At 41.3% G+C, this 15,840-nt stretch overlaps 1 protein-coding gene across 6 annotated transcripts in view; it reads right to left on the bottom strand.

The window, feature by feature from the left end:
* LOC120032578 (serine/threonine-protein kinase MARK1-like) overlaps window positions 1-15,840 on the bottom strand; it is a 99,564-nt gene that overhangs the window by 12,631 nt on the left and 71,093 nt on the right. For 3 of the 6 annotated variants that reach the window (XM_038978722.1, XM_038978717.1, XM_038978719.1), the window contains exons 4-12: window positions 15,116-15,164; window positions 10,704-10,769; window positions 10,162-10,232; window positions 7,892-7,948; window positions 7,406-7,642; window positions 2,481-2,600; window positions 2,010-2,109; window positions 1,669-1,781; window positions 956-1,109 (exon numbers count right to left, since the gene is read on the bottom strand). In XM_038978722.1, the coding sequence (XP_038834650.1) occupies window positions 956-1,109; window positions 1,669-1,781; window positions 2,010-2,109; window positions 2,481-2,600; window positions 7,406-7,642; window positions 7,892-7,948; window positions 10,162-10,232; window positions 10,704-10,769; window positions 15,116-15,164 (967 nt within the window). The remainder of the gene's footprint in view (window positions 1-955; window positions 1,110-1,668; window positions 1,782-2,009; window positions 2,110-2,480; window positions 2,601-7,405; window positions 7,643-7,891; window positions 7,949-10,161; window positions 10,233-10,703; window positions 10,770-15,115; window positions 15,165-15,840) is intronic. The other 3 variants (XM_038978718.1, XM_038978721.1, XM_038978720.1) reach the window with 3 other exon arrangements.

The raw sequence follows: 15,840 nt of genomic DNA, 5'->3' as shown, positions 1-15,840 counted from the left end.
TGTTTTAGGTCATTATCCTGCTGAAAGGTGAATTTGTCTCCCAGTGTCTGTTGTAAAGCAGACTGAACCAGGTTTTCCTCTAGGATTTTGCCTGTGCTTAGCTCTATTCCTTTTTATCCTAAAAACCTGATGCAGCCACCACCATGCTTGAAAGTATGAAGAATGGTACTCATGTGTTTTCCCCAAACATAACACTTTGCATTCAAGACAAAGGTAATTTCTTTGCCACATTTCTTGCAGTTTTACTTTAGTGCCTTACTGCAAATAGGATGCATGTTTTGGAATATTTTTTATTCTGTTGAGGCTTCCTTCTTTTCACTCCGTCATTTAGGTTAGTATTGTGGGAGTAACTACAATGTTGTTGATCCATCCTCAGTTTTCACCTATCATAACCATTAAGCTCTGTAACTGTTTAAAAAAGTCACCATTGACCTCGTGGTGAAATCCCTGAGCGGTTTCCTTCCTCTCCGGCAATGGAGTTAGAAAGGACGCCTGTATTTTTTTTTTACTGGGTGTATTGATACGCCATCCAAAGTGTAATTAATAACTTCACCAATGCCAGTGACACACAATTTCAATTTAATACATTTTAAATTCAGGCTGTAGCAACAAAATATGGAAAAAGTCCAGGGGTGTGAATACTTTCTGAAGACACTGCAAGGGGCACTACATTAGGGTTGGAGTGAAAACCTACAGGACAGTAGCACTCCAGGAACATGGTTGGAGAGAGCCCTGCTGTAGACTTCCAGTCATTGTGCTTACGCTAGTTAGCATTGGCTCGCAAAACTAACTCTAACTTGCTTTATACTGGACACAGAGACATAAAAATGCCAAAATCCATAACTCTTTAAGCTACGATTAGCCAATATATTATAACTATATTTTCTGTAATAATGGTGATAAAACTCAAGTCTTGTGCCATGAGATTCAAGATGGTCGACAATGACGTCCTTACCATGGTCGCTGAAGCGCCGCTGCTTCTGGTTGGCCGATATGCTGCGTGTGACCTTGGAGTGGGCTGGCGATTGGCTGGAACTGTTATTGGCCTCGCTGCTGGGCCGTGACCTTTGACACAGGTTGCTATTGGACAGCGACTCGCTCCCCTCAAACTGTCCAATGAAAGGAGGGGGGGCATTTGAAAAAACAAAAGAGTCATTGCACACATTATAACGTGGTGGTCATGTAGACTTAAAGGTAGACTGCAATATGACATCAGTGGGGCGAATTCCTGTTTATAGAAATCAACAAGAAAATTCGAACCTACCAAGACCGCCACTTTTGGCTCTTCCCATGCTTCAAGGGAGGGCGTAAATTGGGAATAGGAAATAATGGCAGTCTTGGTGGATTAGAATTTTGGTGTTGTTGATGTCTGGTAAGCAGGAAGTTGCCCGCTGTGTGTGATTATTTCACTGTCTAAAGTATAGCTTTAAAACACAGTTAAAACTATAATTTTGACCTCATGGACTGTCAGTCCTTGATCCATAGCTCCTAAAAACAATGTGAGTGTGGTTACCCCTTCCCTCAGCTTTATAGCAAACCAAGTGGTGGAGCTGCCATTTTGTGGTTTTCAAATAAAGGAATAAGTCTTTAATGTGCGTATCCATAGGATACATAGGAATTGTTTGTTTGTGAAGTCTGTCATTGGTATGGCTATAGCACATGTCTCACCTCGGCTGGTTTCCTGCCCAAAAGGAGGTAAGTGGCCATGGTCTCATCGTACTTCTGTCCCGTTAACGCATCCGTGATGTCCTCTTTGGGGAAGCCCATGGTTATCATCAGTTCTGTAGGGAGAGAGGAGGGAACATAACACAATGAATGAATGACATGAAAAGGGTAGTAATATCATTTGTGGTCTAATTCCAATGTAACGCCCTTAAGAATAATAACGTTATTGTATATTATAATTTTGATATTTTTCATAAAATATAGCATGTTACAAAACAGCCCATAAGTGAGGAAGGGAGAGAATCCAAATCGGACTATTATGATATTGGGCGTGTGTGACTGACCTATCCGTTTGGTGTCGTTCCAGTCGGGTTCCGGTTCCTGATGGGGCTTCAGCTCCTCCTCCTCATGGCCCACGTTCATCCAGCGGTCTCTCATGATTTGCTGAGGGACAGACAGACAGTTAGATGGACCAATGGACAGACAGAGACAAAGAGGACTAAACAGCTTCAGCATAGTGAAAAACATGATACTTTGTACATCTGTATGCTCAAGTTGGATTTAGTAAGACGTAGAAGAAGAAAAACTCTGAGCAACACATCAAAGTGTTCCAGCGGGCTAGAAGCCATCGGTTTAACATTTCTTTAGTTCCATGAAAACAAGCTGTAGACATGAACTCGAGATTTATTTTATCTACATGTCTGTATGAGCACGCACATGTGGTATATGTCTGAGTCTATAAGCGTGTGTCCATGCATGTGTGCGCGACCGTACATTCGCGCATGTGTCAGTGTGTGTTGCTCGCACTCTCTTACCTCCAGGCTGCTCCGTTTGCCAGGGTTGAGCACCAACAGTTTCTTCAGCAGGTTTTCACAGTCTGTAGACATGTAGAAAGGAATACGATACTTCCCTCTCAGCACTCGCTCTCTCAGCTCCTATGGAGGGATATAGAGAGTAGAGGTTTTGGGTTAGTCTCTAGACATGTAGAAAGGAATACGATACTTCCCTCTCAGCATTCTCTCTCAGCTCCTATGGAGGGATATAGAGAGTAGAGGTTTTGGGTTAGTCTCTAGACATGTAGAAAGGAATACGATACTTCCCTCTCAGCATTCTCTCTCAGCTCCTATGGAGGGATATAGAGAGTAGAGGTTTTGGGTTAGTCTCTAGACATGTAGAAAGGAATACGATACTTCCCTCTTAGCATTCTCTCTCAGCTCCTACACAGGACAATAACAGTGGATGAGACTTTTTGGCCAAAGGAAGAGAAAGACTACCACGCAACACTTTATTTGGCATGAAATTGTTAAATATGTAATTGGACCATGTCAAATAGTGTGACCAAAAACAGTGTTTTGTTTTGCAGTACTGTAAAGATGGTGACAAAACAATACACATTTACAATAGGCCTATATCTAAAAATACATACAGCCAAATGAGAGATAGTGATATCACTATTTATACACTGAACAAAAATATAAAACACCATTTCAAAGATTTTACTGAGTTGCAGTTCATATGAGGAAATCAGTCAACTGAAATAAATTCATTAGGCCCTAATCTATGGATTTCACATGACTGGGAATACAGATATGCATCTGTTGGTCACAGAAACCCCCCCCCCCAAAAAAAATGGGCCGCAGGATCTCGTCACGGTATTTTTTTAGCATTCAAATTAGAGGTTGACCGGTTATGATTTTTCAACACCGATACCGATTATTGGAGGACCAAAAAAAGCCGATACCGATTAAATTGGCAGATTTTTATATATTTGTAATAATGACAATTACAACAATACTGAATGAACCCTTTTATTCTAACTTAATATAACATTAATATAATACATAAATAAAATCTATTTAGTCTCAAATAAATAATGAAACATGTTCAATTTGGTTTACATATTGCAAAAACAGTGTGGAAAAGAAAGTAAAAGTGCAATATGTGCCATGTAAAAAAGCTCAATTTTAAGTTCCTTACTCAGAACATGAGAACATATGAAAGCTGGTGGTTCAATATTCCCAGTTCTTCAATATTCCCAGTTAAGAAGTTTTAGGTTGTAGTTATTATAGGAATTATGGCGCGTTGACTATTTCTCTCTATACCATTTGTATTTCATATACCTTTGACTATTGGATGTTCTTATAGGCACTTTAGTATTGCCAGCCTAATCTCAGGAGTTGATAGGCTTGAAGTCATAAAGAGCGCTGTGTTCAAGCATTGCGAAGAATTGCAAGCAAACGCAGGAAAGTGCAGTTTGAATGAATGCTTACGAGCCTGCTGCTGCCTACCACCGCTCAGACTGCTCTATCAAATATCAAATCATAGACTTAATTATAATAAACACGCAGAAATACGAGCCTTAGGTCATTAATATGATCAAATCCGGAAACTATCATTTCGAAAAACAAAACGTTTATTCTTTCAGTGAAATACGGAACCGTTACGTATTTTGTCAAACGGGTGGCAACCCTAAGTCTAAATATTGTGGTTACATTGCACAACCTTCAATGTTATGTCATAATTATGTACAATTCTGGCAAATTAATTTCGGTCTTTGTTAGGAAGAAACACAGTTCGCAACAAGCCAGGCTGCCCAAACTGTTACATATACCCTGACTCTGCTTGCACTGAACGCAAGAGAAGTGACACTGTTGACCTTACAGTGAAATGCTTACTCACCAGCCCTGAAACCAACAATGCCATTTTAAGAAAATGTATTTTTGGAGCTTTTGTTCATCGTTGTGTACTGATACTGCTCAAGAAGCAAATGAGAAAGTGAATTGCGGCTGAGGTAAATTTCTCAAAAGCAAGCCAAATCACACAACAAAAAGTGTCCGGACCCTTCTATAACATGCCATTTACACCAAAAATAGAGATTCACTTCAGAAATTGGAACATTCTCCCCTAAGTAACTTTCTGTTTTTTTGTAACCATTCCAAATGTAACATATCATACTAATTTCAGTGTCCTTGATTTACATTTAGTATGTTGCTTCTAATCTATGAGACCAAACTGGCACACAGCAAGTCGCGTAACCAAGCAATGATTCTGATGACCTGGTGCAGCGTGTGGAGCCCCCTGACTATGTTTTACTTGTGTATGGCGATTTTGGATTTTCTGTGTACACACTGAAAAGTAATTTGACACTGTGTTGATCAGTCAGCACACATTTGGGTTATAAATGTAAAGACGGCAGGAGAGGGAGTTTATGCCAGAGCTGGAATTTATTCAACACGTGTTTGAAACAGCGATGCTGTTAACCATCAGTTGTGCTTTCCAAGGCTATCTGTACATGCGCGTTTGGGGTTCAACCATATATTATATGCGGTTCAACATAGCTAACTTACTGTTTCTTAACAAAGCAAATTGTTTTCTCTCTTATGGTTTGTGTTGTGGTCTTGGTTGTTCTTAGTCGAGGAAATGTAGCATAGCTAACTGCAGTGTTTGTCATGTCTGAAATCTGGCTACCTCGTCTTAACGTTACCGTAGCTCGGTCTGTACAATGCAAACGAAAGTGATTAGCTTGGCAGTTTCCCAAAGTAACATTAACTAACTGCGTATATTTTGCGTAAGAAAGTATGATATATTGTGGTGCACGATCTGGCCATCAACATTAGCCAACGTTACAGTCTTTGGGTGGCTTAAGTTACTTAGCTAGTTAAAGTTAAATTGGCTTTCATAGCAGCCAAGGACGTTCGCTAGTTTATTTTAGCATATTTGTTTGGGCTCCGATTACACGCAAGTGTCTAGATCAGCAGTTAAACTTCCTGACGCACGGATCCCTTTAGCGGGATCATTTTCATCAACAACCGCTGAATTGCAGAGCGCCAAATTCAAAACAAATTGCAAAAAATATTTATATTCATGAAATCACAAGTGCAATATAGCAAAACACAGCTTAGCTTGTTGTTAATCCACCTGTCGTGTCAGATTTTGAAAATATGCTTTACAGCGAAAGCAATCCAAGCGTTTGTGTGAGTTTATCAATCACTAGACAAAACATTAAACACCTAGCAGCAGTGTAAATTGGTCACGAAAGTCAGAAAAGCAATAAAATGAATCGCTTACCTTTGATGATCTTCGGATGTTTGCACTCACGAGACTCCCAGTTACACAATAAATGTTCCTTTTGTTCGATAAAGATTATTTTTATATCAAAAAACCTCCATTTGTTTGGCGCGTTATGTTCAGTATTCCACAGCCTTAGGCGGGTCATCAAGGGTTGACGAAAATTCCAAATAGTATCCGTAAAGTTCGTAGAAACATGTCAAACGTTTTTAATAATCAATCCTCAGGTTGTTTTTAACATAAATAATCGAATCTATTTCAACCGGACGGTAAACTATTCAATAACAGAGATAAAGAAAATGTTGAGCTACAACTTTCGCGCGCATGAACTAATGGAAGGACATTCAGCTATCCACTGACGCGATTTGATAAATCTCGATAATTTTTCAGAAAAAAAGCTTGAAACTATGTCTAAAGACTGCTGAGGAAGCCATAGGAAAGGGAATCTGGTTGATATCCCTTTAAATGGACGAAAGGCAGGCAATGGAACAGTGATTTTTCAAAATAAGAGTCACTTCCGGGTTGGATTTCCTCAGGTTTTCGCCTGCAAAATCAGTTCTGTTATACTCACAGACAATATTTTGACAGTTTTTGAAACTTTGAGTGTTTTCTATCCTACTCTGTCAATATATGCATATTCACGCATCTGGACCTGAGAAATAGGCAGCTTACATTGGGAACGTTATTTTTCCAAACATAAAACATTCTGCCCCCTAGCTTCAAAAGGTTCTAACACATGTTGACTTTATGTGAAAAACCTTACTTGGCTAAATATAGCTAGCTAGCTTTCCTCGCTTTTTGGTTAGCTACCTAGCCAGCGTTAGCTCTCGTCTAACGTTACATTAGATAGCGAGCTACCTACCTAGCTAATCAAAACTACATTCATTGGCCAACTACCTTTATTTGCCTGTCCATTAGCTAGCTATCTTTCAGCTGACAGGTGTTAGCTGGCTTCAGAAGCTAGCTGCTGGACTTTGTACAAGCAAGCTAATGTTTGCTAGTTAGCTTCCTAGCTAACCAAAATATCTGTTTGCATTTATTGATTAACCTCAGCTTGAATACCCCCATATAGCTAGCTATATACAGTAGCCTAGGTTTATTCACATACACTTATGACTGGCAGCATGGTGCAAGCAGCTGTGTTGTTGCCGAGCAACCGACCCAGTGTTATTACTCGAAGTTTGGGCAAAAAGAAAAATATGTTAACATTGTCAGAAATGCTACAAAAAGGTAGCACATCGTTGTTTCTTAAAGGACGGAAATGTGCACGTGCGTGATAAATTATACATTTAATAAAAAAATGTTTTTTAAAAGCATTTAAGTCCAATGGTCACTTCATGGACGCTATAGTCTCGTTTTAATCTGACGTCCAGAATTTGAGCTAGGTAGGCACAACAAATATTCCTATAATTCAATTGCTAATGACCCTGTTAAAAAAAATATTTAAAAAATACACCATTACGGACGGCTCATGGCGAAAGAGGCGGGGAGTGTGTTGTGTACCTCCAATAAAGTAGATTTGCTAATTTTTAATCGAGATTGGTGTCATATTGGAATTTAACACTGAGCTTCAACCAATACCTATAACATTATGACCCATAGGTTCCTTACAGAATTTCCCCCAAAATCCACACACACACACACACACACAACCACCCCCCACCAAACACACCTTTAGATTCTGTCCATCAAAGGGCAGTGAGCCGCTGACAAGTGTGTACAGTATGACCCCCAGGCTCCAGACGTCCACCTCGGGCCCGTCATACTTCTTCCCCTGGAACAGCTCTGGGGCAGCGTAGGGCGGGGAGCCACAGAACGTGTCCAGCTTACTGCCTAGGGTAAACTCATTGCTAAAGCCGAAATCTGCAATCTTGATGTTCATGTCTGCGTCCAGGAGTAGGTTCTCAGCCTGATTTGAGATTGGAAGAGGGGGAGAGTGGGGTGAGCATCTGTATACGAGAGACACAGCAGACAGAAAGACGGATATACATTGATCGAGAGAGAGAGAGTCTGAGTGTCTGTCTCTCAAGCTGTATCGATCAATGTCTACTCAGAGACACACTCAGACAGTGAGTCACAGACAGACACATGTGTGTGTGTGACCCTTGATGGCGCAAAGTTCCAATGCTACAGCAGCATGTATGGTATTGGTTTTCACCTTCAGATCCCTGTGGACGATCCTCTTCTGATGGCAATACTGCACTGCAGAGACAATCTGAAAGAGAAAATTCTGTTGGATTGTTTTTCAATCCATTCCTAGGGGTCTCTCAGGCTGTACATTTCTACCCCAGCATTAACACACTTGATTTAACTAAATCAACAAATTACCAAGCTAAGCGAACAAATCTCAATGGTAGATTTAGCCGCTACGCTATCGCTCTACTGACGGCTAATGAATCTCTACAGCTAGTCAGCATTAGCCGCTAAGCTATGCTACAAATTAATTAGTCCCCATTCCTAGCAGAGGTTGGATTGCATTAGCCTCCTTGCAATAAGGCTAATCAAATCTCTCATCAGTCAGAGATAGGGTACTCTGTTTGAATGCTACACAGATAATTCATCCTTCCTCCCTCGAGGTATGCTAACGCTACATCAATTCTGACAAGACTGGATAGGACAACACTAAAATGAAGTGGACGCCACACATTTTCCAGGGCCGAATTCATAAAGTATCTCCAGAGTAGGAGTACTGACCTAGGATCAGGTGCCCTCGGTCCATATTATCTCATTATGATCTAAAAAAGCAGATCCTAGATCAGCAGTCCTATTCTGAGACACATAATATGGGCACTGATCTGTTAGCTTAGGTGAACAGATTTTACCTGTGCGAAAAATGGATTACCCCTCTACAGTTCTTAATCGTAGCCTATCACCCAAGTTTGGTAGCTATGCTGTTGGAGGCACTTTCTGACCATGGGCATGGTCGTTCATGCGGTGGTTACAATATAGGTTATCACTGATAAATATTACCATAAAAAGTAAACGAGTTGGGTACAGTGAAAGACAGCATTTTTTACATGCAAATCGGATTGGATACAGTGTTTGATTATTTAAATATCAGCCTCATTTTAACTTCAGTTGCTTTTTTCTTTGAGGGCTAAATCGGGGACATTTCCAGGGACAGGCCACCAGAATCTGGGACTGTCCCGGAAACTGGGGACATCTGGTCACCTTACAGTTAGCTCAAAGGAGAGATAAAGGAAGGATGCAAAGAAAAGGTTAGACATTTGCCCCATTCCAAATGAACAGTTTAGACTTTTTGTGCAATTCTATATTGACTCCTAGGTAGATCTGAAAGGACTGGCTAGGGGTCAGCAATATAGTAATAGATTGACCGTGCGCTCTGAATTATTTGCCATGTTCCTTACACCTATCCAATTGCTTCAGATCTACAAATGTGGTGGGTAGTGGATATGGGCTAGGGGTTGTTTCTGGACAGGGCCATTGACCAACATAAACCTTATATACTTGGGAGAGACACTTCATAAAAGGATTCTGTTATGCTTAAGGACTACCACTAGAGTCCAGGGGAAAGGCCTAGGACCTGTTTCTAGACGGGGCCATTGACTAACCTTATATACTTAAGGGGAATCCGAGCTTCCGCTTAAGTAAAATTTTCACTTAGTCACGCAAGGATGCTGCGATGCCAAAACACCACCACTAGAGGTCAGTGTGGGTTGACAGACAGAAGTACACTAGGGGAGTAATAAAGTACTTCTTTAATGATGTTCTGTATTTCTGCTTGGTGAATCAGCACGAGGTCTGTTCGTGCTGAGTAACAGATATGGGAATTTCATGAGCACACACACGCTCGCTCGCACACACTTTACTGCGATGTTATCAACTCACACACACTGCCTGGCTTGTAGAATACACACACTGTAAGAGACATGCCCGACCTCGCCTGTAGGACTCAGTGGCATGACACACAACCTAATAGACAGCCGGCGCCGATGACATGGATGCCGATTAAGGTAGCCCCCCGCACCTCTCTGATTCAGAGGGGTTGGGTTAAATGTGGAAGACGCATTTCAGTTGAATGCATTCAGTTGTACAACTGACTAGGTATCCCCCCCCCTTTTCCTGTAGAACATGAACACACATGCAGTCATACACGCGCTGTCTGTTCCCAGGAGGTCATTAGCTCATCTATGTATTCAGAGCACGGACCCGTCTCCTGCAGTGCCTTTCTCTCCTTTCCTCCCTCCCCACTGGAGATTGATGACAGAGGATATGTCTGGTGACATCGCTGCACCTCTTCACACAGCGGTTTTCAGCAGTGTGTGTGCGCACGCACGCGCTTGTATCGCTATACTCTGTGTGTAAGTGTGTGTTTGCTTGCGGGAGCGTGTGTGTGTGTGTGTGTGTGTGTGTGTGTGTGTCTGCAGTTGTGTGTGACCGAGTGCGTGTGTGTTAGCAGTAACTCACCTGGCGAAACTTGGCCCGAGCCTCCTTTTCCTTCATCCTTCCATGTGCAACTAAGTAGTCAAATACCTCACCTGGACAGGGCGAGAGAAAGAAAGAGCGAGGTCTGGCGTGAGGGAGGAAACACATCTACTGCAAACCAAAAAGCTTCGGCAGCTCCAGTCCGTGAGAGCCGCAGGTGTGCAGGCTTTTGTTCTAGCCCAACTCTAACACACCTGATTCAAGTCATCAGCTAATTACAATCTTCAGTTTGTACCAGAATAATATGAATAATTTGGCGTCTTAGCTGATGAAGAATAAAAGCCTGCACACAATGCGGATCTCCAATAGCTGGGAGTTGTCTGCCAATGTGCTAGTACAGTTACTCTTTAAGGTGCACACAAAATATACAAATGTCTCAAAAGAAAGAGAACGTGTGCTTAATGAACCCGGGAAAAGACAATTATGGTCAAAACATTTATCACTTGCCCAATAAAATACGTGGGGGGAAGCAGTAGAGTTAAGACAGTCATTTTAGATTCAATCATTATTTTGTTCATACTCACCACCACTGGCGTACTCCATTATCAAATAAAGTGTCTTCTCAGTCTCAATGACTTCAAACAATTTAACTGGAGAGAAAAGGAGAGAAATGGTGGATGAGTGAGGAAAGCCAATGAGGACAACACATCCTGTCAACTACTAGCTGACAGACGAAAAGGGTGCATCTATACTGAACAAAAATATAAAACGCAACATGCAACAATTTCAAAGATTTTAATGAGTTACAGTTCAGACAAGGAAATCAGTCAATTTAAATGAATTAATTAGGCCTTTATCTATAGATTTCCCATGACTTGGCAGGAATGCACACACTCGGCCATGGGTTGGCCTTGGAGGGCATAGGTCCACCCACTGGGGAGCCAGAACCAGCCAATCAGGATGTGTTTTTATAACAAAAGGGCTTCATTACAGACAGAAATACTCCTGCAGGTGAAGAAGCCATATGTGGAGGTACTGTAAAACGACGTTGGAGACCGCTTATGGTAGAGAAATGAACATTAAATTCTCTGGCAACAGCTCTGGTGGACATTCCTGCAGTCAGCATGGCAATTGCACGCTCCCTCAAAACTTGAGACACCTGTGGTATTGTGTGACAAAACTATACATTTTAAAGTGGCCTTATGGTCCCCAGCACAAGGTGCACCTGTGTAATGATCATGATGTTTAATCAGCTTCTTGATATGCCACAGCTGTCAGGTGGATGGATTATCTTGGCAAAGGAGAAATGCTCACTAACAGGGCTGTAAACAAATGTGCGCAACATTTGAGAGAAATAAGATTTTTGTGTGTATGAAAAAAAAAAACAAAGCCATGTATTGCACAAAGAAAGTGATTCATTTCTCATTGCTCTGATGCATAAAGGCTCTTTCAAATGCACACACACACACACACGGGGGGTATGATGTGTGTGCGCACGCTTTTGACTTAGACACACGTCACAGACAAACACATTTTTCAATGAACTACAACGAAACCACACCAACCCCTTCCATCTAGCCATCTCCTCCTAGGACACCCCCCGCCCCACACACATGTAGACACATACAGCTGCCTGACAATGTGGAGACTAGAGGTCGACCGATTATGATTTTTCAACGCCGATACCGATTATTGGAGGACCAAAAAAGCCGATACCGATTAATCAGCCGATTTTTAATTTATATATATTTGTAATAATGACAATTACAACAATACTGAATGAACACTTATTTTAACTTAATATAATACATCAATAAAATCAATTTAGCCTCAAATAAATAATGAAACGTTAAATTTGGTTTAAATAATGCAAAAACAAAGTGTTGGAGAAGAAAGTAAAAGTGCAATATGTGCCATGTAAAAAAGCTAACGTTTAAGTTCCTTGCTCAGAACATAGTGGTTCCTTTTAACATGGTGGTTCCTTTTCGCACGAGTTTTCAAAATTCCCAGGTAAGAAGTTTTAGGTTGTAGTTATTATAGGAATTATAAGACTATTTCTCTCTATACCATTTCTTATAGGCACTTTAGTATTGCAAGTGTAACAGTATAGCTTCCGTTCCTCTCCTCGCCCCTACCTGGGCTCGAACCAGGGACACATCGACAACAGCCACCCTCGAAGCATCGTTACCCATCGCTCCACAAAAGCCGCAGCCCTTGCGGAGCAAGGGGAACAACTACTTCAAGGTCTCAGAGCGAGTGACGTCACCGATCGAAACGCTATTAGCGCGCACCCCGCTAACTAGCTATCCATTTCACATCGGTTACACCAGCCTAATCTTGGGAGTTGATGGGCTTGAAGTCATAAACAGCTCAATGCTTGAAGCCCAGCAAAGAGCTGCTGGCAAATGTACGAAAGTGCTGTTTGAATGAATGCTTACGAGGTCACTGCTGCATACCACCTCTCAGTCAGACTGCTCTATCGAATCATATAATTAATTCTAACATAATAACACACAGAAATACGAGCCTTAGGTCATTAATATGGTCAAATTCGGAAACTATCCTTTTGAAAACGAGTTTATTCTTTCAGTGAAATACGGAACCGTTCTGTATTTTATCTAACGGGTGGCATCCATAAGTCTAAATATTGCGGTTACATTGCACAACCTTCAATGTTATGTCATAATTATGTACAATTCTGGCAAATTAATTACGGTCTTTGTTAGGAAGAAATGGTCTTCACACAGTTCGCAACGAGCCAGGTGTTCCAAACTGTTGCATATACCCTGACTGCTTGCACGGAACGCAAGAGAAGTGACACAATTTCCCTAGTTAAAAGAAATTCATGTAAGCAGGCAATATTAACTAAATATGCAGGTTTAAAAATATATACTTGTGTATTGATTTTAAAGAAAGGCATTGATGTTTAGGTACACATTGGTGCAACGACAGTGCTTGTTTCGCGAATGCGCTTGTTAAATCATCACCCGTTTGGCGGAGTAGGCTGCGATTCGATGAGAAATTAACAGGCACCACATCGATTATATGCCATGCAGGACAAGCTAGATAAACTAGTAATATCATCAACCACGTGTAGTAAACTAGTGATTATGTTAAGATTGATTGTTTTTTTACAAGATAAGTTTAATGCTAGCTAGCAACTTACCTTGGTTTCTTGCTGCACTCGCGTAACAGGTAGTCACAGTCTGCCACGCAGTCTCCTCGTGGAGTGCAATGTAATCGGCGTCCAAAAATGCAGTTTACCGATTGTTATGAAAACTTGAAATCGGCCCTAATTAAATCGGCCATTACGATTAATCGGTCGACCTCTAGTGGAGACCGGCACGCTGAGTTTCAACATGTAAAGGAATGAAATGACCCCCTTTCTGTCACACTCATTTCATTACTCTGGTTCCTGTCACACTCATTTCATTACTCTGGGCATAGAACGGGAAAAGAGAAAGGTAGTAAGAGACTGAAGGTTTGATCAGGGCTGGACTCAACTCAAATTGACCTGACTATTAAAATATAATGGCGATGATTTACATTGTCCATTGTCTTAAGGAAACAGATTTGTCTTAAGACAATAAGCCAGCTATCGAGAGCAAAGCCACCCTAATAATTGCCAGCCCTGCCCATCCACTCAACTAGCCTGGTCCCAGATCGGTTTGTGCTCTTACCAACTACATAGCTGTCATTGTCAAGCCAAACATGTTTGACATAATGCGTGACAAAGAGCTGGCATGATCGCTAAAACAGACTGGCGCTCAGGCTACCACTCAACTACTGCTTCAACCCGTTCCCATCAGGTCAGGAGGTCAGATGCGTTAGATTTGGATTAGTTCTAAAAATGGGATTCATCAGCCTAAATTGAACAACAATAAAAAAAGGTACTGCAGACATCACAATGATTGGAAACATAACCAAAAAACAGAGAGACAGTACATGCCAGTTATGGCTGAAAGAAATTGTATCGGTTGGTGAATAATAGGTTGTAAAAAGCAACTTGGCGAGTCTGGTGTTTTTAAGTGACACTGGTTACCTTCAGATAAATCTCTGCCCTTGCCTTGAAGTGTGTGTGTGTGTGTATTGTGTAATCATTCCCAGGCCCAGGGTCTTAATGACGCCAACGCCCAGTCCAAATGATGTTTTATGGGAGTACTTCCGACCCCCCGCTGGCTAGCCGGAATGGGCCGGACCGGACCAGGAGCATCTCAAAGTCAACCGGAATGGGATCCGGTCGAAAACAAATCATACTAATAAGGGCTGCCGGCTCCCTTTTCGTCACTGCACAGCGACATCCCGGAATGCCGTTTCATCCTGGAATGCCGCTTCGCTTTCCATCAAGTTCTCTTGTTATTGGTTTGTTATTCTTTTTATTTGATGAATCCTTTATCTAGCCTGGCAAAATCCCATTGATAGAGTAAAATGTTTTGCTCTGGACAAGAAGTAGCATAAAAACATTAATAGGAAGACAATGCATACATGTACTTATCCTAGGTCAAGTCTCCCGAGATGGCGCAGCGGTCTAAGTCACTGCATCTCAGTGCTTGAGGTGTCACTACACACCCTGGTTCGATTCCAGGCTGTATCACAACCGGCCGTGATTGAGAGTCCCATGGGGCGGCGCACAATTGGGCCAGCGTCGTCCGGGTTAGGGTTTAGCACGGGTAGGCCGTCATTGTAAATAATAATTTGTTTGCCTAGTTAATTTTTTTTTAAATGGAGTCTTTGGGTGATATTCCTTTTTTTTTTTTATAGATAGCTCTGTTCTCAAAACTGTCCACGTCAGAGTATTGAAAGAAATGGATACAAATGAATTGGATGTTGTACAATAGGTTTTGAAAGAAGTCGTGTTAAGTGGTAGTAATATGGTAGTGTTAGTATTAGTACGGTAGCGTTCGGAGTAATACGGTACAATCTCACTTGACACTGGCATTGCTTTTGAAAATAACTTGCATTGTGAGGATAGAATAGATGTGTTGGTTGGTCTTACCTATATTGGGGTGATTCAAGATCTTCATGATCCTGACTTCACGAAAGAGCTGTGAACAGAAGAGAGAAAGACACCATCTACAATCATAATCTCCTGCAATCAAACTCACTGTCAGGGATCATTCGTCATTTCCATCACGGAAATCAAGGAAACAAAATAACCAAGAACAAAATCAGTTTTGAAAGTGAAATAAGATAACTTTGTCTTCTTGCACAGAAGTTGGATTTGTATCTTGACTGGAATGACTGGAGCATATTATTATTATCATCTCCTGATGATAATTGTTGGTACTGTGAGTGTTCAAGAGCTTCTCTGTCGTTTAAAAAAGCCCAACACAAACAGGGCCACATTCAGATCATCGAGCAGTTGCAGTGTTTTTTTGGATGACAATGCAGCTGCATTGAACAGATGTTTCAGATGAACAACATGAGCATTTCAGGGTACAACACCAAGATTAAACATCTGTTGTAAATAGTTTCGGGCAGAGTTCCCAAACTGGCGGCTCGCCGGCCGAATTTGGGCCGCGGGTGATTTATATTTGGCCACCCAAGTTCTTAGCAAAAACACAAAAAAGTTGAGTTATTATTGATGGACACAAAAGACAAAAAATAACACCAGCAAATCAGTTCTAAGTGATTTTAATTTTGGAAAATTGTTCCACAGAATTCCCACACATATTAGAGAGATACTGTATATGTGATTGTATACAAATGCAAGCAAGGTTT

Source organism: Salvelinus namaycush, chromosome 39 (assembly GCF_016432855.1).
Source record: "Salvelinus namaycush isolate Seneca chromosome 39, SaNama_1.0, whole genome shotgun sequence".
NCBI lineage: Eukaryota > Metazoa > Chordata > Actinopteri > Salmoniformes > Salmonidae > Salvelinus > Salvelinus namaycush.
Note: the sequence above shows the minus strand (reverse complement) of the source record. Positions and strands in the feature narration are given on the sequence as shown.